At 44.7% G+C, this 25,668-nt stretch overlaps 1 protein-coding gene across 1 annotated transcript in view; it reads right to left on the reverse strand.

Moving 5' to 3' along the window:
• Positions 1-11,548: 11,548 nt before the first annotated feature.
• Positions 11,549-25,668, reverse strand: part of LURAP1 (leucine rich adaptor protein 1) — a 37,965-nt gene continuing 23,845 nt past the window's right edge. The window contains exon 2 of the mRNA XM_063939510.1: positions 11,549-15,710. Coding sequence (XP_063795580.1) covers positions 15,051-15,710 — 660 coding nt within the window. The 3' untranslated portion in view covers positions 11,549-15,050. The remainder of the gene's footprint in view (positions 15,711-25,668) is intronic.

Raw genomic sequence — 25,668 nt, forward strand, 5'->3', positions numbered from 1 at the left:
CCTTTTCCTCGCACCCCCAGTTGCGGGAGAATGTGAAGGAGGAAATGTTGACAGGTCGCGTTCCGCTTGACTTGACAATTTTCTCACCAGCAGGTCTTTCAACCCCAGCAGACTTGTGTCTGCCGGAAAGAGAGATCCAAGGTAGGCTTTAAATCTAGGATCGAGCACGGTGGCCAAAATGTAGTGCTCTGATTTCAACAGATTGACCACCCGCGAATCCTTGTTAAGCGAATTAAGGGCTCCATCCACAAGTCCCACATGCCTAGCGGAATCGCTCCGTGTTAGCTCCTCCTTCAATGTCTCCAGCTTCTTCTGCAAAAGCCTGATGAGGGGAATGACCTGACTCAGGCTGGCAGTGTCTGAACTGACTTCACGTGTGGCAAGTTCAAAGGGCATCAGAACCTTGCACAACGTTGAAATCATTCTCCACTGCGCTTGAGACAGGTGCATTCCACCTCCTATATCGTGCTCAATTGTATAGGCTTGAATGGCCTTTTGCTGCTCCTCCAACCTCTGAAGCATATAGAGGGTTGAATTCCACCTCGTTACCACTTCTTGCTTCAGATGATGGCAGGGCAGGTTCAGTAGTTTTTGGTGGTGCTCCAGTCTTCTGTACGTGGTGCCTGTACGCCGAAAGTGTCCCGCAATTCTTCTGGCCACCGACAGCATCTCTTGCACGCCCCTGTCGTTTTTTAAAAAATTCTGCACCACCAAATTCAAGGTATGTGCAAAACATGGGACGTGCTGGAATTTGCCCATATTTAATGCACACACAATATTGCTGGCGTTGTCCGATGCCACAAATCCACAGGAGAGTCCAATTGGGGTAAGCCATTCCGCGATGATCTTCCTCAGTTGCCGTAAGAGGTTTTCAGCTGTGTGCGTATTCTGGAAAGCGGTGATACAAAGCGTAGCCTGCCTAGGAAAGAGTTGGCGTTTGCGAGATGCTGCTACTGGTGCCGCCGCTGCTGTTCTTGCGGCGGGAGTCCATACATCTACCCAGTGGGCTGTCACAGTCATATAGTCCTGACCCTGCCCTGCTCCACTTGTCCACATGTCCGTGGTTAAGTGGACATTGGGTACAGCTGCATTTTTTAGGACACTGGTGAGTCTTTTTCTGAGGTCTGTGTACATTTTCGGTATCGCCTGCCTAGAGAAGTGGAACCTAGATGGTATTTGGTAACGGGGGCACACTACCTCAAGAAATTGTCTAGTTCCCTGTGAACTAACGGCGGATACCGGACGCACGTCTAACACCAACATAGTTGTCAAGGCCTCAGTTATCCGCTTTGCAGCAGGATGACTGCTGTGATATTTCATCTTCCTCGCAAAGGACTGTTGGACAGTCAATTGCTTACTGGAAGTAGTACAAGTGGGCTTACGACTTCCCCTCTGGGATGACCATCGACTCCCAGCAGCAACAACAGCAGCGCCAGCAGCAGTAGGCGTTACACGCAAGGATGCATCGGAGGAATCCCAGGCAGGAGAGGAATCGTCAGAATTGCCAGTGACATGGCCTGCAGGACTATTGGCATTCCTGGGGAAGGAGGAAATTGACACTGAGGGAGTTGGTGGGGTGGTTTGCGTGAGCTTGGTTACAAGAGGAAGGGATTTACTGGTCAGTGGACTGCTTCCGCTGTCACCCAAAGTTTTTGAACTTGTCACTGACTTATTATGAATGCGCTGCAGGTGACGTATAAGGGAGGATGTTCCGAGGTGGTTAACGTCCTTACCCCTACTTATTACAGCTTGACAAAGGCAACACACGGCTTGACACCTGTTGTCCGCTTTTCTGTTGAAATACCTCCACACTGAAGAGCTGATTTTTTTTGGTATTTTCACCAGGCATGTCAACGGCCATATTCCTCCCACGGACAACAGGTGTCTCCCCGGGTGCCTGACTTAAACAAACCACCTCACCATCAGAATCCTCCTGGTCAATTTCCTCCCCAGCGCCAGCAACACCCATATCCTCCTCATCCTGGTGTACTTCAACACTGACATCTTCAATCTGACTATCAGGAACTGGACTGCGGGTGCTCCTTCCAGCACTTGCAGGGGGCATGCAAATGGTGGAAGGCGCATGCTCTTCACGTCCAGTGTTGGGAAGGTCAGGCATCGCAACCGACACAATTGGACTCTCCTTGTGGATTTGGGATTTCGAAGAACGCACAGTTCTTTGCGGTGCTTTTGCCAGCTTGAGTCTTTTCAGTTTTCTAGCGAGAGGCTGAGTGCTTCCATCCTCATGTGAAGCTGAACCACTAGCCATGAACATAGGCCAGGGCCTCAGCCGTTCCTTGCCACTCCGTGTGGTAAATGGCATATTGGCAAGTTTACGCTTCTCCTCCGACAATTTTATTTTAGGTTTTGGAGTCCTTTTTTTACTGATATTTGGTGTTTTGGATTTGACATGCTCTGTACTATGACATTGGGCATCGGCCTTGGCAGACGACGTTGCTGGCATTTCATCGTCTCAGCCATGACTAGTGGCAGCAGCTTCAGCACGAGGTGGAAGTGGATCTTGATCTTTCCCTAATTTTGGAACCTCAACATTTTTGTTCTCCATATTTTAATAGGCACAACTAAAAGGCACCTCAGGTAAACAATGGAGATGGATGGATACTAGTATACTTATGGATGGACTGCCGAGTGCCGACACAGAGGTAGCTACAGCCGTGGACTACCGTACTGTGTCTGCTGCTAATATAGACTGGATGATAATGAGATGAAATCAATATATATATATGTATGTATATATAATATCACTAGTACTGCAGCCGGACAGGTAGATAATATATTTATTAGGTAATGATGACTGATGACGGACCTACTGGACACTGTCAGCTCAGCAGCACCGCAGACTGCTACAGTAAGCTACTATACTATAGTAGTATGTACAAAGAAGAAAGAAAAAAAAAACCACGGGTAGGTGGTATACAATTATGGATGGACTGCCGAGTGCCGACACAGAGGTAGCTACAGCCGTGGACTAACGTACTGTGTCTGCTGCTAATATAGACTGGATGATTGATAATGAGATGAAATCAATATATATATGTATGTATATATAATATCACTAGTACTGCAGCCGGGCAGGTAGATAATATATTTATTAGGTAATGATGACTGATGACGGACCTGCTGGACACTGTCAGCTCAGCAGCACCGCAGACTGCTACAGTAAGCTACTATACTATAGTAGTATGTACAAAGAAGAAAGAAAAAAAAAAAACCACGGGTAGGTGGTATACAATTATGGATGGACTGCCGAGTGCCGACACAGAGGTAGCTACAGCCGTGGACTACCGTACTGTGTCTGCTGCTAATATAGACTGGATGATAATGAGATGAAATCAATATATATATATGTATGTATATATAATATCACTAGTACTGCAGCCGGACAGGTAGATAATATATTTATTAGGTAATGATGACTGATGACGGACCTGCTGGACACTGTCAGCTCAGCAGCACCGCAGACTGCTACAGTAAGCTACTATACTATAGTAGTATGTACAAAGAAGAAAGAAAAAAAGAAAAACACGGGTAGGTGGTATACAATTATGGATGGACTGCCGAGTGCCGACACAGAGGTAGCTACAGCCGTGGACTAACGTACTGTGTCTGCTGCTAATATAGACTGGATGATTGATAATGAGATGAAATCAATATATATATGTATGTATATATAATATCACTAGTACTGCAGCCGGGCAGGTAGATAATATATTTATTAGGTAATGATGACTGATGACGGACCTGCTGGACACTGTCAGCTCAGCAGCACCGCAGACTGCTACAGTAAGCTACTATACTATAGTAGTATGTACAAAGAAGAAAGAAAAAAAAAACCATGGGTAGGTGGTATACAATTATGGATGGACTGCCGAGTGCCGACACAGAGGTAGCTACAGCCGTGGACTAACGTACTGTGTCTGCTGCTAATATAGACTGGATGATTGATAATGAGATGAAATCAATATATATATGTATGTATATATATATAATATCACTAGTACTGCAGCCGGACAGGTAGATAATATATTTATTAGGTAATGATGACTGATGACGGACCTGCTGGACACTGTCAGCTCAGCAGCACCGCAGACTGCTACAGTAAGCTACTATACTATAGTAGTATGTACAAAGAAGAAAGAAAAAAAAAAAACCACGGGTAGGTGGTATACAATTATGGATGGACTGCCGAGTGCCGACACAGAGGTAGCTACAGCCGTGGACTAACGTACTGTGTCTGCTGCTAATATAGACTGGATGATAATGAGATGAAATCAATATAATATCACTAGTACTGCAGCCGGACAGGTACTATATATATTTATTATGTAATGACTGATGACGGACCTGCTGGACACTGTCAGGTCAGCACAGCACCGCAGACTGCTACAGTAAGCTACTATAGTAGTATGTATAAAGAAGAATGGAAAAAAAAAAAAAAACCACGGGTAGGTGGTATACAATATTATATACAATTATATATATATATATATATATTAAACTGGTGGTGATTGATTATTAAACTGGTGGTCACTTCAGGTCACGTTGCAACTTGCAACTAGTACTCCGAGGCCTAAGCAGACAATCACAAAATATATTATTATACTGGTGGTCAGTGTGGTCACAACAATGGCAGTGTGGCACTGACTCTGGCAGCAAAAGTGTGCACTGTACGTTTTATGTACTCCTGAGTCCTGCTCTCAGACTCTAACTGCTCCCCACTGTCAGTGTCTCCCCCACAAGTGAGATAATACACTTACAGTCACACTATCTAATCTATAAATATCACTTCAGCAAGTAGTATAGTAGTATACAGTATAGTAGTACTCCTCCTAATAATGCTCCCCAAAATACTGTGTCTCTCTCTTCTCTAAACGGAGAGGACGCCAGCCACGTCCTCTCCCTATGACTCTCAATGCACGTGTGAAAATGGCGGCGACGCGCGGCTCCTTATATAGAATCCGAGTCTCGCGATAGAATCCGAGCCTCGCGAGAATCCAACAGCGTGATGATGACGTTCGGGCGCGCTCGGGTTAGCCGAGCAAGGCGGGAAGATCCGAGCCTGCTCGGACCCGTGTAAAAAAACCTGAAGTTCGGGCGGGTTCGGATTCAGAGGAACCGAACCCGCTCATCTCTAGTGTATATATATATATGTACACATATATATATATATATATATATATATATATATATATATATATATATATACTGTATATACATACACACACAATCCAATGGAGCCGACACTGTGATACTATATTGCTGTGACTGTGTATTGCAAAGATGCACAAAGACCCTGGGGGCTCCCCTGAATCACCTGCTGATGGGCATCGGTTTATTTACCTCAACAATAACTCCCTAATTGAGGTTTAATTTACATATACAGAGAGTGTTGAGTCAATGCATGGAGCCGGCAGGCCACGCACTGTGACAGAAGTGACCGCGCAGCAGCACATGTATTTCACAAGGGCTCTCCTCTGCCTGATAGAAAATGGGTTAGAGACGGTTAGAAGACTCATACTCACCGACGAGATGAATCCTCGCGGCCGCACTGTCTCTTCCGCCGAGGTCCGCGCAGATGACGTAAATGACGTTTGGAACGCAGACCTTCTCTTCTGGACAGCTGGGTGGTGGTGGGGGAGGGCCTTTTCTCCTAATAGCGGCCAGTGGCCGCGGTACTATAGTTAGGACACACATTGCGTTGGTGACGTGCGGGGGGAGGGGCCTCATATGACAAGCGGCCACACACACCAATTCGGCCCCCCCGGGACTTTCCCCGGTAAAACTAATGGCCAGTCCGGCCCTGTTTAGTACATCCCACCCATAACCTTCATAAGTTTCCTGTCCAATTACATCTCCACTGTACAGTCCACGCATATCATCACGTTTTCTCTCTCTTCACTTTCCCATCATCCTAATCCCAGTCCAACATTGCTGTGTGACTCCATCATACAGCCCACCAAGAACCTTTGCAATCTGGTGGACCATTATGCAATAGATAGCACCTACCTTTGGGGTACATTTACTAAGCAGTGATAAGAGCGGAGAAGTGAGCCAGTGGAGAAGTTTCCCAATCAACCAATCAGGAGCTCTGTATCATTTTATAGTATGCAAATTATAGATGTTACTTCAGTGCTGATTGGTTGCCATGGGCAACTTCTCCACTGGCTCACTTCTCCACTCTTTTCACTGCTTAGTAAATGTTCCCCTTTGTCTATTAGTGCCTATGTCCCTATAGATTATAAACTTGCGGGCAGGGCCTTCCTACCGCTATGACTGTGTTATTACCCAGTTTTGTTTTATCACTGTTGTTTCCTTCTCATCTGCAGATATTAGGAGGCAGGCAGTGCCCAATCCAACAACGGGAGAGAATCCGCAGAATGTGACTAATTCACTAATCGATCCCCATTACTCCTAATGTAGCTGCATTCAGTGGGGCCCAAATCAGTCACAGAAGGGTCATCATATAGATGCCTGGATTACAGTGTCCAGAGGACTCGGGCGGATAATTAATAGGGGGCAGTTTTGCATCCTGAACTCAATATTCCCTCCTCCCTCATACTAACGAAAGACAAAATTGATCCTTTGTCCATCCAATTACTGCAGACAGAATACCCATTGTCCTCCTTCCACGTCATTTTGCATGTTTAATTCTCATTTATTTTTCAGAGAAATGCGATAAAGGGTCAGTCATTTCCCTGGTATAGAAGCTCTCTGCGTGATATGGAGTCAGACAAGGTCACAGAAAATGAACAGGCTTTTATTTCATCTGAACATTAACTGTGATCTATTCAGCTAATAAAATGCTTTCAGGAATATGTGTCAAAGTACTGGCGGGGGTGGGGAGTGGAAATTTTCTGTATTCATAGGAATCGCATTTGTAGAGGTTTCTGTACATGAGACACAATGGATGTCATGCACAGTTAGAGGTTTGTGGGTGTTTCCGCATATAAATAAAAATGTCCGTACTGCGGCCCCAATATATTGATCTGCATGCAGTTTTGGTTTCCTTACACTTACAAGGATGCATCAAACATCGCATTGTGAATGCGGTGCATCCCGCAAACAATCGCATGTATATTGGTGTTTATTAACACCGTATGCATGAAGATTTTAGAAAAGGCCAGTTCTCCTGATAAGAGATGTCTTTTGCGGTCTAGAGACTTTCAGGTTTGTGACCCAGGAGTCCTTCTGTGCATGAAATGTATGACACACAAGGGACACTGGGGGGGATCAGGGTGGATCCCTCTCAGTGCAAAACGCGAAAAGACGCCCTTAGGCTTCTACTGGGTAACGCCATCTAAAGTCGCATTATTCATTAATTCCGGAGCTTGGTGCATAAGTGAAAGCAGGTTATGCCTTTTGATGCATCCTGCCCATAGGTGTAGATTTACTGAAGCTTCTAAAACAGACAGGTTGTGTTGCTGCCCATAGCATCCAATCAGATTCAGTCATTTTCTCGGATGCAATAGAGAAATTATAGTAACCATCCGATTGGTTGCTATAGGCAACACCTCCAGTTTTCATTTTATAGAAGTTCTTATAATTTACCCCATGGAGTAAGAGGCAAGGAACAGGGCACAGAACGAGTGTGTGTACCTGAGAGCAGAAGTGCCAGCAGGTAGAACACTTGCAGGTGTTTAATCGCTTGTACATAGATCATCTTCATCCTCACCAAGTCGGACCTTGCAGTGTAAAAACAAATAAATGCACACCCTCTCCCCCCAAAGTGAAATAAGCGCAGACGCTCATACACTTGCCTGGTTGCTGTGACTGTGGAGGGTACAGAACGTGGGCTGAGAGGCTGAGCTGAACTGGTCCCACTAACTACAACTGAGAACTATGGGGACAGCTGTGGGGGCTGGCGGACAGAAATAATCAGACATCTCCTGCTTTCTACATTTGTACAGTTAAGGGATACTTAATTCCACCCTTAACTGACAATTTTTCCCTTCAAGACAGTTCATATAGTCGATTCAAAAAAACATTTTTTTATGTAACTTACAAAGTATTTTTCAAAATGACCATGCCAGGTAAGTAGTTAAACATGTGGAAACAGCACTTCCAGCATATTTTAAGGACATAATTGATTAATAAATGTGTATGTAACTTCCCTGTGTTCAGACATTCTGGTGGGTTCCCTGGTGAGTCTAAGGGGTATGGTCCATTAGGTTGACAGTGTCCAAAATGTCGACTCTCACAAGGTCGAAACAACAAAAAGGTTGGCACATGCAAAAAGGTTGACATGAGTTTTTAAGGTTTTTTTGGGGTGTCAATTTTTAACTTTTCGAACATGGACCCCCAAATAGTGTACAACGACTTCACTCACCATGCTTCAGCCAAGGTCCAGGTTACCGTTCCCAATCGTAGTTCATGTGGGTGGTAACGTATGAAAAAGTTATTAACAGTAAAAAACTCATGTCAACCACATGCTGTGTCAACCATTGCCATGCTGATCTACTGACTGTCGACCTCAAGACCAGATACCGAATGTAAGGCACGAGTAGCAACATGTGGCACTCCAACTTCTGTGGAATTACACATTCCAGAATTCCCTGCCGCATGTTTAGCATGCCATAACAGCAAAACTGTCCGGGTATGTGTAGTACCTCAGCAGCTGGAGGGCCACAGGTTGCCTGCCCCTGGTCTAAGGCTATTAAGAGATCCTCACTAACCTTATTTATTGGCGTTCAGGCTCCTCCCCTATTAACATATCTGTTACGGCGAATAGGCGGGAATCTCCTGGTCCGGTCTGTGATGCATCACTGGACCTGCTGAAAAGCTGAATCACATTAAGGTAACATTCACTTAAGGGAGAGATTTATCAATCTTCTAGAGAGAACAGATGGAGAAGTTGCCCATACTAGCAACCAATCAGATTCTAGCCATCAAATGATAGAACATAGCAGATAAATGATAGCTAGAATCTGACTATAGGGACTGGTGGAAAAGATGCCCATAGTGACCAATCAGATTCTAGCCACCATTTATCTGTTACATTTGATAAATTGATAGCTAGAACCCCATTGGTTGTTATGGGCAACTTCTATACCGTTACTTTTTATTTGTATTCTTTTACATATAAGTAGTTCTACTGACTGTCAAAGACATCTCGTGTAAACAGGACAAGTGTTTCCGCACAGGTACAATTCGACTGGAACCCCCGTCTGATGTGGTAACCTCAAAATCTGGGTATGTATAGGGTAGGGGGGGATGCCACCAGCTACCTGAAAAACATACATTGTACCAAGAAGAAGAAAGGGGTAGCCCTATGGTGCACTAAGTTGATAAACTAGAGAATGGTCATTAAAACGTAACTTTTAATAGTTATAAATAAATGCAATGAACTCCCCACCTAACTGTAATTAAAAAAGTGAAATATTAAAAAATAGAAATAGATAAGAAATGAAATATTAAAATCTGGCGCTGGGATATCTGTAATGACTCCTGCTATTGTTAGTCGATCCAGATATCGATCTGTATACTGTGACTAGAAGTGGTCTTGTGATATCTCTCGGCCACTAATTCTGTTGTCATATGATCCACTAAGAATGACAGAAATCACTCCTCCAGTATTCTATCAATGTGTAATTTTATAGTTGTGGAGTGATCTGTCACTGGCTCTTAATCGTAGATCTAGAGCTTAATCTTATCCATATAGGTGTGGTTAATAATTAAGATGGGGAAAATTCTCACTGAATAGTTAGATTAGACCAGTGGTTCCCAAACTTTTTTGAATCACGGCACCCTAGAATATCAGATTTTTTTTCACGGCACCCCTAAGCCAATAGTTTCTTATTGAAAAATTTAGAAAGAAATATTAAATTAAGTAAACTGTCTTTATATGTCATCCTTAGGGTAACTTATGTGGTGAGGGACCAGATTTGCTTCTGATTGTCAATATATTTTATGATTGGCAGCCATTAACACTGGCTTTGCTTTTTACATTGACCATGCAGAATTTGAATTGGTTCTGGACCACCAACCCGAGGCACCCCTGCAAGTGTCCCGAGGCACCCCAGGGAGCCACGGCACACAGTTTGGGAACCACTGGATTAGACAGTATATAATCTTGTCTTAATAGTATTTTGACTGTCCACTCTATTCAGTAGTCTATTTCCCACATACAGTCATACGAGGTTAAAGAAATGTGTCCATATTGTATTCAGTCTCACACTGTCATAAAGTAGCAAAGTAAGACACTGTAACGATATTGTAGCAATATGACTGGTTACTCATTCCTATATGTGCTACTGATGTACAGAGTCTAATCTTAGATACATGTCATAAGTATAATAATAATTCCCTATCTTGTAGGCATGTAGAGTTATATTCAATCCCAATTGCTGCCTTGATAGGTATAGTCCTTTTTGGCGCTGCTGGATAATTCTAAATTGAAACAATTATCTTTCAGATTGTGTGGTAAAACATCTTACTGAAGGTGTGTACACACGGCGAGATCTTTTCTTCCGATTCTGACTATATAGTCAGAATCGGAAGAAAAGATAGTGCAGATCGCAAGGTGACAGTAACCTTGCGATCCCGATCCGATGCGCGGCCCCACGCAGTCGGCATCGGCAGAAAAAATAGACTGTGCAGGCAAGTCAATCTTGACTATCTCTATAGAAAAGATAGTCAAGATTGACACAGCCAAAATCACACGGTACCAGGATCGCTAGCACACTCATTATGTGCTTGCGATACTGGCTAAGTGCCGACCCGGCCCCCCGTCGCACAGTGAGAATCGGTTAAGTCCGAATCTCACCGTGTGTACACACCCTGAGTCACAGCCATTACACAGCTACAATGGATAAGTGCAGCTGTCGTGTAGTGAAAAAGGGCTTGGATTGAACTCTAATATCACGCCCTGATGTAACAGCAATGTAAACGCTGACACAAATCCTGTGTCTCTGAACTGTTGGTTCATGCGTTGTGCATTGGATGCATACATATAATTGTGTCCTTATCCATGTGGCTTGAAGCAGTGTGCCAGATTCGCTATTAGCAGCACTATATGAACGGAGATCTTTATGAATAGTAGTCCCCACAGCGCTACTTATACCTTAAGCCATCTCACAGTGTAAAGAACTGAAGATTAAATGCACACCTCATAATAAGGGCAGTGTTCTATTTTGTTAACACTTGCGCACTACGTTTATACTACTATATTTAATATAAGTTACACATGACATAAATAATTTCACAGTATTAACAGGAGCATATACAGGGCTACCAGCGCTTCACTCCAATGCGCATTTCGCCCGTAGCTTAATCAAGACACCTCCTCTGTAGACAGTGACTCCCCATATTATAGTTATGAGATCCCTGTTCTCAATCCTTCGTTGGTGGTGTCTGAAAGTGGAAACTCGCTTTAAAGATAATTATAATGGATAATAATAATAATAATATTATAATATAGCTTCTGTCATTTTATAGGCTATGCTAGATAAATATAAACTAAAAGCTGATTGGTTTCCACATCTCAAGAGACATGGGTGTAAAGTGAGAAGAAGAAGCAACACGCAGTATCGTACATACAGATGAGAGATTTATTCTATGGCTGCGTAGTGACAGAAATATTTACTATTACTGCAGCTTCCAAGTGACGCAGAAGCAAACTGCGCTGAAAGACACATCGGTCCTGTTCGGTAAATGAACATGTAGCACGGCACATCAAGGAAACACATCAGCAGCAACTGCCACAAAATCAGCCACATTTACAGAGACAGGTCATTGTAAAATAACATTTACAAAGGGTCAACATAAATAAAGGGATTGAACGTCTACCGGACAAGGAAAGTAACTTCAGTACCATTTTCCGGATTTAACTGAGCCGAGAGATAGAGTCGGAAATTTACCTAAATGCCACAAAAATCTCATATAAAGCAGCACCTAAGTGGAAATGAGGATTTCCTCCCCACTCGCTGAATTTAGTGATTGTGTTTCAGGACGGGATGTACTAACCTCCCCCGCTGCGGTATCTGGCTTTTCTCTGCGCTACTTGTGTTATCTCCGCGGTTACTGGTCTCCTCTCCGCTGGCCGGTGCTACCCGTTGCTCCCCACGCTGCCCGATTTTTCCTCCTCTCACTGCAGTCCGCCTCATCACCGCTGCAGCCACGGAGACCTGCGCTGTCCGTAGCGCTTGGTCAGCACTGCGCTCCCCCTGTCATGTGACGCAGGAACTACAGGATGCATGCCAGGAAGCTGACACAAGTGACCGGGGGAGCGCAGCGCTGACCAAGCGCTATGGAGAGCGCAGAACTCCGTGGCCGCGGCGGTGATGAGGCGTACCGCAGTGAGAGGAGAAAAAAAAGCGGGGAGCGTGGGTGAGCAACGGCTAGCGAAGAGGAGACCAGTAACCGTGGAGAAAACACAAAGAGCGCAGAGAGAAGCCAGATACCTCAGCGGGGGAGGTTAGTACATCCCACTCTCAGGCTTTAGAAAGGTTTATAATATTGATACAACTGAAAAACTCTAAAGTCAAAACAACAACTCACATATAAAACCTTACAGATAAAATTCATATTGAATCGTCGGTTTAATAAAGATGACCGAATGCAGTCTCAGTGATAGACTTATCAAACCTTGGAGAGAGATAATTCACCAGCCAAACAGTATCCAACTGCCATTTCACAAGCAATGGGGCAGATGTATTAAGCCTGGAGAAGGGATAAAGCAGTGATAAGTGCAAGGTGATAATGCACCAGCCAATCAGCTCCTGTCATTTTTCAAATTCGTAACGACTGGCTGGTGCGTTAACAACTTGCACTTATCACTGCTTTATAAACTTCTTTTATCACTTCTCCAGGTTAAGATGGGTGTACTACGTTATACCGACGCTCGGGATCCAAAACGCCAGAATGCCGGCAGCGGGGCGAGCGCTAAAGAGCCCCTTGCGGGCATGGTGGCGCGCCACGCTCTTTATTCTGCCTCCAGGGGTGTCGTGGACACCCCAAGAGGGAGAATAGTTGTCGGTATCCCGGCATCAGTATGCAGAGCGCCGGGATATGCCTCCCCGTTAAGACATCTGCCCCGGTGTTTGAAAAATGTCAGGAGCTTATTGGTTGGTACTTTATCTCTCTCCAAACTTTGATAAAACCTCCCCAGCAGACGGGTCACATCCTATCTCTCAAAATTAACATTGCACAAAAGATTATTATTAAGGGCTGATTTAAATATTCACAGAATTCAGGACTATTCTGTGGGATAATGTTTTTACGTATAAATAAATATATATATCAGACAGTCTCTGCATATAGATTGGTCTAACTTTTTATTTAAATTTACTAGCGGTTTCATTAATGCACAATGAACGTTTGGTAAAGACGAGATGCCGCTATGTGGAGACATAAGAGCTTACTGGTTAATGGTTCATTCAGACTCCAATTATTTGTCATGAAAGGGAAGGCGAGACCAAGTAACTAATATAAAAACATACGGCACCATATAATATACCCTGCCTGCCGGCGGCGAACGTATGGTGGTCACTGTAACAATGGACCCTCCCCATACACAAACCATCTGCCAGATTTATATTAGTGTACATAATAAAGGATATACAAGTACTGTCCCTCTACTCAAAAGAGGGTAGAAAGCACTTTGCTGGTACTATATTAGTATTTTTTTTTTTTTTACATATTAAATTAGTTAATTTATCTGTCCATAAAACCAAAGCTGGTTCATTATAAACGCAACCTGTAGACGCAGTTAGATAGTGTCTCTGGAAAGATCCTGGATCACAATGATTCATATTAATTGCATTTAGGTTCGTAACATAAAACAGCGTCTCTCAAGTGAAAACAGACCCATGCACTTATCTGCTGCACATATTACATTAATGGGAAGTTATAGTGACCTAGGGGGAGCCCTTAATATTAAAACATCATAAGGGGTGAATTCAATTGTTTTTAGCGAGTCTGCTAGCAATGGGCGCCTGACTGAGCCATTCAATTGTTCTGCTGTTCGGGCACAAATGCATCAACTATTTCGCTCGTCGCGCCCAAATGCACTAAGTTTAGATGTGTAAAGCGGGTAAACCTGTGCAAAGTACTGGGTAGCTTGCCCAAACAGACCACTTTCTGCTTTCGGATTTCTGCTCGCCCGTCACGCAGTTGCACCCGAAAAGCTGAACAATTGAATAGCTCCATCGGGTGCACTAAAAACAATAGAATGTTTCTTAATTGAAAACCTGCTAGAAATATCAATTGTTTTGTCCTGTAACCCTGGTATAACCCAGGTGATTGAGATGAGTCTGCTCCAAATAATCGGGATGATCCCCCGGGTTTACAAGATTGTACAACAGACATATCTAGTTAAAGCATACATCACATCCACTTTACAACCTTATTAATAAACACATTCTAATTAATTTACTTAAGGGATGTTTTATAAGGCAAGTCTGGCCAACCTGTGTCTCTCCAGCTGCTGTGAAACTACACATCCCAGCATACCCTGCCACAGTTTTAGCATCCCATAATAGCTTTACTGGCAGGGCATGCTAGGATATGTAGTTTTTCAACAGCTGGAGAGCCACAGGTTGGCCAGAGCTACCATAGGGTAATCCACTTTATCAGTGTCACATAATTTCTGTCAAAATGATTATTTCCACAAAAATACAATAAAATCAGGCAAAGTTGTTGTTTTTTTTCTTTCTTTTTTGCGTTCTATCAATATAATTTCTGGATTCCCATTACACAGTAGAAGCTTCATCCATTTGCATATGCAGGTTATATAATTTCCATTTGTCTGGAAAATGTACATATATTAATATCACTTCATAACAGAAAAAAATATTATAAGATAAAACCTCTGAATAATGTTAGGGGACCTTATAGAAAAGAGAATATATTTCTAGCTTTAAAACCTGTTCATAGTTTTTACACATCAGCATCATACAAGGAATAAAAAGTTCCACTGCTGTAGTGTTCCATCCCCATCGTCCGGTGACGATTAGCTCAAGTACTCGGCTGCCAAGAACAAAGCACATCCTGCCCCTGAGATCACATGGTCTGCGCCATGTTATCGCCGCTGATTATAAAAATGTCACATCGTCCTGAGATTGCACCCAGCGCCAGTGAGCATCGTACTCCAGGTGGACCTTGCTGGGCAACTTCACCTTGTCCAAGTCCACCCTCCCATTCTGGCAAGACTTCATTTTAGGCTTTGTCTCTGAAGGTCTGACCTCAACGCATGCCTCTGGCCCATGTTTTAAAGACCCATTCGGAATTGGACCTTGCGCGAGGCCATGCTGCCTGGACAACTTACTTTTGTCTGCGTTATTCAGCCCCATTGGGGTCATCGCCATATAATCTACTTGCTCCATCCTTGAAAATGCATCTTTGTCACCATCCGGGTCAGCAATGCTCAGCGGGAGCCCATGTCGATGTGGGGTGGAGGAACCAACAGGTTCACTGGTGCTCAGACTGTACTCGTCCATGTCGTCAGCCAGCGTGTCTAGGTAGCTGCCGATGGAAATACTGTCCAGTTTATCTGTGGGATCCTGCAGACTGTTCCAGCTACCGCGGCGCGAGGTCTCCTGGCTCTCAGCCAAACTGTACTGACTGCTGGTCAAACTGCTGCAACGGCTGGTCAAGGTCCCCTTCTCCTCCAGGATCCATTTCACAGCCTCAATTCCCTCGTTAACGGCCAGGAGCTGCTGAAGGATCTGAACATCGATGGCCCTCAGACAGGCCTGCAAATGGAAATATAGAATGTGAGCGGATATCAAAGACAACACCATGCAGACATTGATTTTTATATTTGTGTCAACTTTATGTCTATGTTATGCCTTATATTTGGTGACTAGAATCTTATAAGGTCCATTTTCTGTCATGTTCTTGTATATAAATAACTATTGTGCAGGTTTGCAATAACAGCACATGCCCTCATTCACCATTAATTTACACAAGAACATATAATAGAGCTTTGTTATAGGTCTCCAAACACAAAATGCATCGTTTGAAATGTTGTATTGTTTGATGTCATTAGGGGTCCGATAGGCCCCATTAGATGTTATAGCCAATTCAACCCTCCATACGTAGATTATAAGCAACCTACCGGCCAGGATAAAATCGCCAGAAAATCCACAACTCATATGTAATATATTTATTCACATTGTTATACAGAGAACTCAAAATGTACAATCGGTGTAATTCGGGCCATACATATAAGGCCTGATTCCCCATTCTGCCAATCAGCGGACATAGATGAACTGTGATCCATCGGGTAATCAGGAAAACGTTATATGCTAAAAATACCTGACTCACCGATTTCCATCATTTTTGGGTCAGAGTTGGCGAACCGAGGGTTTCCAACATGTTGGATTTCCCCGTTCTCCCGACACAGGGTTCAGGCGAATGGGGAATCGTCCCGATACCTGTCAGATGTATGGGACCTTTACATTTAATACAGCGAGTAAATGGATAAAAAAATAAAAATTGCTCTTACAAAGATAAAAATCACTATGGGGTATATTCAATTGAAGTCGGATCCATTCTGACATTCATTTGTCGGAATGGATCATACCTGGGCTATTCAATGACATCTCAATTAGACTTTTAAAAAGTCGAATTGAGATGCGGGAGGGGAGATGGGGAGAGGCGTGGGCAGACGGGGGAGAGCAGCGCTACAGCAGCGGGTTATATAGCCGCTGCTGTAGCGCTGCTCTCCCCCGTCTGCCCGCGGCTCTCCCCCGTCTCCCCCCCAGTCTCTCTGCTTCTCACCGTCCCTCCTCTCTACCCCTGCATCACAGCCGCCGAGGTCTCGCTTGCTGGAGCCGGGTGGACGCTGCTGTGAGCAGCAACTGTGACATCCTCCAGCGCTGCTCACCCCGTCCCCGCCTTGGCTCTCCCCGTCCCCGCCTCGGCTCTCCCCATCTCACTTCGACTATTTTCAAAGATGAATAGAGATGGTCGAAAAGGTTGGCAAAACCTGTCTGTTTTGGCCCAGTTTTCGACACAAGCACGTGGATCGGCAGCTATTCCGCCGATTCACGTGCTTGTCGAAAATTTTGAGTTATACTGTTTAGGTCGGAACCCCTTCCGACCTATAAAAAACTCGAAAACTGACGTCTTTTCGACAGACGGCTGCTTTCGACTTCAATTGAATATACCCCTATAAACGTTAACAATGAGGGACCACCATGCTGTTATAACGGGATCCAGAAGGTGATGTTCCAGGTATGTCTACCAATAGTTAATCTACATTTGTCCAGCATTAAGAGTAGATCATTGTCTTGAAACTGGTTGGAGTTTTATTCCTCTCTGGAACCGGATATATTAAATGCAACTGTACTGTTTTACTGTAAATTCTGATTTAGGTGGTCACCTAACGATATATAGACCACTAGTTACCAGCCTGTCAAAATGACAGAACCACATACCAGTAATGTCAGACTGTGCGAGCATGAACAGAGCAAAAATGTAATTGTTCCGCCGCGTCATCTAGAGGTGAGGAGCAGTGTTAGCCTTTTATTATATAGGATGGTTATTGAATGCTTCATACTGTAAGTAAGTATCTCAAGCTCAGACTACAGCCATGGGCAAAAGTTTTGAGAACGACACAAATATTAAATTTTCACAAAGTCTGCTGCCTCCGTTTTTATGATGGCTATTTGCACATACTCCAGAATTATCATGAGTGATCAGATGAATTGCAATTAATTGCAAAGTTCCTCTTTGCCATGACAATGAACTTAGGGGGTAATTCAGACCTGATCATTAGGGTGCGTTTTTTGCATTCCTGCGATCAGGTAGTCGCCACCTACAGGGGGGTGGGGTATTTGCTGAGTGCAGGTGTGCAATCGCATTTGTTGGAGAGATGCACAAACATGAGTTTGTGCAGTCTCAGCTCAGCCCAGGTCTTACTCAGCCACTGCGATGATCGGGGCCGGAGCTGACGTCAGAAACCCTACCTCCAAACGCCTGGTCCCTCCTGCATTTTCCCGGACACTCCTACAAAACGCTCAGGTGCCACCCACAAATGGCCTCCTCCTGTCAGTCACCTTGCGATCACTCGCGCGATAAATTTTTTCACACCATCCCGTTGCAGTCGTCCGGTGCATGCGCAGTACAGACCTGATCGCCCTCTGTGCGACAACGCACAGCAGTGATCAGGTCTGAATCAGGACAAGGCTGGAGATCACTCTGTCATGGTGACTGAGGGGGTAAATCAGATCTGATCGCTAAGCAGTGATTTTTGCAGTCCTGCGATCCGATAGTCGCCGCCTAAAGGGGGAGTGTATTTTCACTGTGCAAGTGTGCGAACGCATGTGTAGCAGAGCTGCCCAAACTGATTTTGTGCAGACTTTGCGCAGCCCAGGACTTACTCAGCCGCTGCGATCACATCAGGCTGTTCGGGACCAGATTTGACGTCAGACACCCGCCCTGCAAACGCTTGATCCCGCCTGCGTTTTTCCATAAACTCCCTGAAAATGGTCAGGTGCCATCTCCTTGCGAACGCCCGTACGAATGGATCCTTTGCACACCCCCATCGCTGACTGGCGATTCCCGTTGCAGCCGTGCGACGCGCCGGCACAGTGCGGTGCATGCGCAATTCGGATCTGATCGCCCGCTGTGCGATAACGCACAGCAGCGATCAGATCTGAATGATCCCCTGAGTTAGAACAACAGACTGGAAGCTTTAAAAGGAGGGTGGTGCTTGAAATCAGTGTTCCTCCTCTGTTAACAATGGTTACCTGCAAGGAAACATGTGCCAGTCATCATTGCTTTGCACAAAAACGCTTCACAGGCAAGGACAATGCTGCTAGGCTAGTAAGATTGCACCTAAATCAACCATTTATCAGATCATCAAGAACTTCAAGGATAGAGGTTCAATAGATGTGAAGAAGGCTTCAGGGCGTCCAAGAACGTCCAATAAGTGCCAGGACTGTCTCCTAAAGTTGATTCAGCTGTGGGATCGGGGAAGCAGTGCAGAACTTGCTTAGGAATGGCAGCAGGCAGGCGTGAGTGCATCTGCATGCACAGTGAGGAGAAGACTTTTGGAGGATGGCCTGGTGTCAGGAAGGGCAGCAAAGTAGCCACTTCTCTCCAGAAAAAACATCAGGGACAGACTGATATTCTGCAAAAGGATTGGACTGCTGAGGATTGGGGTAAAGTCATTTTCTCTGATGAATCCCCTTTCAGATTGTTTGGGACATCTGGAAAAAGGCTTGTCCGGAGAAGGAAAGGTGAGTGCTACCATCAGTCCTGTATCATGTCAACAGTAATGGATCCCGAGAAAATTCATGTGTGGGGTTGCTTCTCAGCCAAGGGAGTGGGCTCACTCACAATTTTGCTTAAGAACACAGCCATGAAGAATGGTACCAAAACATCCTCCAAGATCAACTTCTCCCAACCATCCAAGAGTTTGGTGACAAACAATGCCTTTTCCAGTATGATGGAGCATCTTGCCATAATGCAAAAGTGATAACTAAGTGACTCGGGGAACAAAACATAAACATTTTGGGTCCATGGCCAGGAAACTCCCCAGACTTTAATCCCATTGAGAACTTGTGATCAATCCTCAAGAGGCGGATGGAAAAACAAATTCTGACAAACTCCAAGCACTGATTAGGTAAGAATGGGCGGCCATCAGTCCGTATGTGGCCCAAAAGTTGATTGACAGCATGCCAGGGCAAAGTGCAGAGGTCTTTAAAAAGAAGGTTCTACATGGCAAATATTGACTCTGCATAAAGTTAATGTAATTGTCAATAAAAGCCTATGACACTTGCTTGTAAATTTTAACTCTGTATACCATAGTAACATCGGACAAAAAGGTCTAAACCACTGAAGCAGCAAACTTTGTGAAAACTAATACTTGTGTCATTCTCAAAACTTTTGGCCATGGCTGTAGACATCACAGAAAAACCTTCACAGATCTCTAGAAATCTTGGACCGAAGGCCGTCAGCGGCAGGTGGACACTGCTGTGTAATATGATAGATAGCACTGTGTAAATCAATATTCCAGTCATGAGAAGCCAGCGTCACATTCAGACAAATGCGAGTTTATGTTTTATGAGATATCAGCTTTACACCTAGAGGCTGTATCACGTGAGACGCCAGGTCTCTCCAATAATCCAGCAGAGAGACGGTTACACCTGAGGGCCTCCTCCCCAGTTGGTAACAAGCTTTTCAGTCCACGGCCTCGTGTCACTTGGATTAAAGGGTCGAGTTGGGAAGAAATAATCTCAGAACTGTTCTAGGTAACGGTATGTGACCCGTGGAAATGTACTAGTGATACCACATCACCACAGAAAGAATATAGATTCATTATTTAAATCAATAAACAAACATAAAATTCTTTTACAAAACTACTGCCCGGCTTCCTCATATTTAGGGCTCTGTTCATCGTTGGTGCTTCAGGGGGTGCATGTGTTGTTATCAATCCCGGGCTCCCCTTGTATACCCCAAAGGGAAGACACTGCTGCTGCTACAGCGATGAGTTCAGGCAAAAAGTTTAGGGTGTCCATAGTTATTGGACCCCCTAACCAGTACATCAGACTGCAACACACGTGCAAACCTGCTGTTTTTTTGGAACAACAAGTGCCATAACTAATAGGCACCCCAAAAGAATTGAATAGCTCCGTTGGGCACCAATTACCTAGCAGTGCGCAAAAAACAACAGAATGTCGCCCCCCCCCCCCCCTATCTGTCCTTATCTGCTCTCCATATTTAAGGAAAATAACAATTATAACAATAATAATACATAACACATGCGGGACATAACGGAGACTACACTAATCAGTACATTGGGAAATAACGGGACAGTCTGGAGCACTGGCATAAAATAAAAAATTCTGCAGACTTTACACCGGGATAAGGAGTCTGAACAGCAATGTAGATTGTGCATAAAATGATCTGGCTACTAGGTCGAGCGACGGGATCACTATTCAAATGGTCTATACACAGGGGTGGCCATACTGGGTGGGACTTCCTATTCCAGGGGGGGTCAGTCTGATGGCTGGCAGACATACAGGTAAGATAGCAGCCACTTGCAGCTTGTGCTTACCAGCGACATTAAATGGCGGTTGCCCAACAGTAAAAAAGAGATAGCTGCAACGATAAAAAAATTATGGGGTCTATTCATGAAGTAGTGAAGAGTGGAGAAGTGAGCCAATGGAGAAGCTGCCCATGGCAACCAATCAGTGTTGAGGTAACATTTATAAAGTGCATTCTATAAAATTAAACGTAGCAGCTGCTTGAATGCCATGGGCAACTTCTCCACTGGCTTACTTCTCCACACTTTTCACAGCTTCATGAATAGACCGCTAATTATTATTACTACCAGTTATTTATATAGCGCACACATATTCCGCAGCGCTTTACAGAGAATATTTGCCCATTCACATCAGTCCCTGCCCTAGTGGAGCTTACAATCTATATTCCCTACCACATGTACACACACATTCATGCTAGGGTTAATTTTTGTTTGGATCCAATTAGCCTACCAGTATATTTTTGGAGCGTGGGAGGAAACCGGAGTACCCAGAGGAAACCCACACAAGTACGAGGAGAATATACAAAATCCACACAGTTGGGGCCATGGTGGGAACCGAATCCATGACCTCAGGGGTATGGGTTGTTGGATAGACACAACTTAGGTCGACAGTCATTAGGTCAACCGTGGAAGGTCGACGTGCATTAGGTCGACATGGTGATTAGGTCGACAGGTCAAAAGGTCGACATGAGGTTTTTGACGGTTTTTGGTGTCGTTTTCTCCGTAAAGTGACGGAGAACCCAAATTAGTGCACCGTGTCCCCTCGCAGGTGCCTCGCTGCGCTCGGCACAGATTACCGTTCCAATCGTAGTTCACGTGGATCGTTATGTATGAAAAAATCCAAAAAAAGAAAAAGAAAAAAAAGTGAGAGACTCATATCGACTTTTTGACCTGTTGACCTAGTGCATGTCGACCTAACAGCCATGTCGACATAATGGCATTGTCAATCTAACGACCGTAACCCATGACCTCATGTGCTTTGAGGCAGTAATGCTAACCATTGCATCATCCGTACCGCCCTATACCATATGAAGCCATCCATCGGTTACTAATACCCCTTTTCCACTAGCTTTAAAAACACGGGTAAATGCGCTAGGGCGCGCATTTACCTGTGTTTTTCCCTAGTGGAAAAGGGTCCCCCTGCAAATTCCCGGATCAAGTGATCCGGGAATCCTACCCGGGTAGCTTGCCGGCTTGAACACGTGTTCAACCCGGTAAGCTGTAGTGTGAACGGGAGCCGTGTCGAGGCGACATGGCTCCCGTTCACAGTGTATAGGGAGGGCGGCGCTGGGAGATCATGTGATCTCCCAGCGCCGCCCCTGCCGCGTCACTAGCAGCGTCACCAACCCGGCAATACGCCGGGTTGGAGAGCGCTGTGTGTAAGGGGGCTGTAGCACGGGGAGCAGCCCTGTCAGGTGACACGGCTGCGACCCATGCTACAGTGGAAAAGGGGTATAATTGATGACAAACAAAATAACAAAACATAACAGAATCCAGAGGAAAACAAATCATTACTAACCGATGGATGGATATATATGGTACGGATGCAATGCAATGGTTAGCGTTACTGCCTCACAGCACATGAGGTCATGGGTTACGGTCGTTAGGTCGACACTCATTAGGTCGACCACTGCCATTAGGTCGACAGGGACAATAGGTTGACATGGTCATTAGGTTGGCGTGTACTAGGTCGACATGAGATTTTTGACTGTTTTTGGTGTTGTTTTCTCCGTAAAGTGACGGAGAACCCAAATTAGTGCACCGTGTCCCCTCGCATGGCTCGCTTCGCTCGGCACAGATTACCGTTCCAATCGTAGTCCACGTGGATCGTTAAGTATGAAAAAAATCCAAAAAAAAGTAAAAAACAAAACAAAAACTCATGTCGACCTTTTGACCCGTCGACCTAGTACATGTCGACCTAACGGCATTGTCGAACAAAAACAATGGCATTGTCGAAAACAAATCATCGTGTTTCAGTACAGTAGACATATACAGACTCTTCTGCTGTCCATTAATAGCTGGGAATGATCTTCCTTTCATGACATTTAATACAGCAAGATCCCCTGACACTTGCTCTCTAAGGATGGGATAAATATAACCGTCTGGGAAACCCGCCTGGGACACAGCGGCATCTTCACCGATATTACGGAGATAAAGCCGTGCATCTAAGAAGATTACAGAGCATAGGGTTAGGGAGAAAAGACATTTCTAGGGAATGAGGACATAAGCTTATACTCGGATGAGAGGGTAAAGCGTGGAAACATTGCAGGGAAGTGGAAATATTCTCTGGGAAAGGAAATCTGGATATTTGCTTCTCAATCATCTCAGCAATTGTGATACACCAACAGCGAGAACAAATCTCACTACAAGTGAAAAATTGGGATTGCGCACATCAGTGAATAAGGCCCAGAGTCCTTTGTGTTGAAATTTTAAAAAAAAACCATATCCAGCAACACAATTTGTGCCGCTGATGTCAATGATCGATGTATCTGTGCATACAGATCAATGATCTGACATCTCCTCGTGGCAGGACATGAACCATACTTACTGACTATTGTTGCTCCTGGGTATCCGGGGAAAGAGGGACCGGTTGACGCGATGTACTACATCATGCGGCATGGGTTGGGAATATAATTATTATTGTTTATTTCTATGGCACCACAAGGGTTCCACAGCGCCTAACAAAGTACATAAACAAAACAGCGACTTACAGTACAAGACAATGTAGGACAAGCACAGGGTATATAAACATAGCTGCATCAGGGGACATGACACAGAAATAAGCATCAGGGTGGCAGAAACAGAGGGTTAAGGGGGGTACTCACGGAGCGATATTCTAAGCAATCTGACTAGATTGCTTAGAATATCGGCAGGATCGCTCCGTGTGTAGCCCCCTCGGCGATAGCGATGCGCGGCCCCGCACATCGCTATCGCCGCTGCTAGATTGGCCTGCATGCAGGCCAATCTAGCGGGTCGCTCACTTCACCCGCTGGGTGAAGTGAGCGGCCCCCCCGTCTCCCCCCGCACGCTCAGCACAGATCGCGCTGTGCTGAGCGGCAGGAGAGATGTGTGCTGAGCGGTTCGCTCAGCACGCATCTCTCCTTGATCGGCCCGTGAGTACTGGGCTTTAGGTTCTGTTGTAGGGAGGATGGGGTAAGAGAGATAGTATAAGTAAGGGGGGAAAAAAGCACATGAGGGGAGAGGGCCCTGCACGTGAGAGCTTACATTCTGAAGGGGATGGGTAGACAGACAAGGGGGGATACATATGGGGTAGAAGTGAGCATGGAATAGAGGGTGAGGATAAGCTGGGTATGATGAAGAGTCATCAGGGCCTGTTTGAAGTTTTGCAGAGAGGTGGAGAATTCCAGAGGTAGGGAGCACCACGCCAAAATGTTGGAAATATAAAAAGTTTATATAAAAGCCCAGATTTATCAAGCCTCGGAGAGTGGTAAATTGCACAGTGATAAAGCACCAACCAACCAGCTCTTTACTGCCATAATACATGCTGTGTTATTCTGTACTATAAGTCAGCAATGGGGTGGCTCCTGGGGTGCATGGCCTTCTGGACTGCCGTGGCTGAGGGACAACAGGGCATCGCAGCATTACATTTAATTTGGCACTTTCACTGTTTATTATACATGTCACACCGTTTTCCCTTTTATTAATTTACCCCATAACACTCTTTTCTCACCTGTTCCTTAATACTTCTCACTACACATAATGATTCCCTGTGGTGCCCTGGGGTTGCTTGGCTGTGGTGATTTGGGGGGTCCCGTGCCCTAGGTTTGAACCCCTATAGTGTTAGGTACTGCAGCAGAGTGAAGTCCCTTGCTGTGACTGCAGCTACATGCATTGATCAATACATAACCAAACTCCACTATTTATTATATGCTAAGCTGTATGATATCAGTAATGCTAGAGATAGTGCACCTACAACACCCCCCTTTTTTTCTCTGTTTGAAAAGTGACAGGAGCTGATTGGTATTTTATCACTGTGCTATTTATCACTCCCCAAGGCATGATAAATATGGGCCATAATGTCCACTCTAGGGTTAACACAGGGCAGGGATCTGAACAGGAAAAGAAGTCACAGTGTTCCCTTAATATAAGGATAAACGTCTTACAGATAGTCATTCCGATGCCGGAATCCTGACAGCCAAGGATATCCCAGCATCGGAATCCTGACCGGGGTCCGGAATCAAAACACAGGGCGATCCGGCACAGGTAGCATCAAATGTAATGTTAATAACAATGTATAGAGAAAATACCAAAGTTGGACAGTGAGTAACCCTTTTTAGTGGGAAGTAAAAAGTGTGTATTCCAATTTTTAGTATGCTGTCCTAGTTGGTGGTGCGCCCAGAGCCAGAAAGTACACAGACTTACAATGGGAGAAAAAAGAAGGCTCTTGTGTGGGCGCACTCTTAGAAAGAAGTTGATACAATATGTGAATTGGAAAATGCTTAAAACATAACTTTTATTGATATTATTAAACCAAAATTTCCCATCCCAGGGATCAGTGAGAGAATAAAGATTTTGTAAAAGATTTTAAAATGTTCTGGTCTCTTTATTTCAAAGAGTGTTCGGAAAGGTTGTAGACATTGGATTGTCATACCCATATGTGGGAGAAGGGACCCCTTATACACAAAAATCACACT

The sequence above is a fragment of the Pseudophryne corroboree genome, chromosome 9 (genome assembly GCF_028390025.1).
Source record: "Pseudophryne corroboree isolate aPseCor3 chromosome 9, aPseCor3.hap2, whole genome shotgun sequence".
NCBI lineage: Eukaryota > Metazoa > Chordata > Amphibia > Anura > Myobatrachidae > Pseudophryne > Pseudophryne corroboree.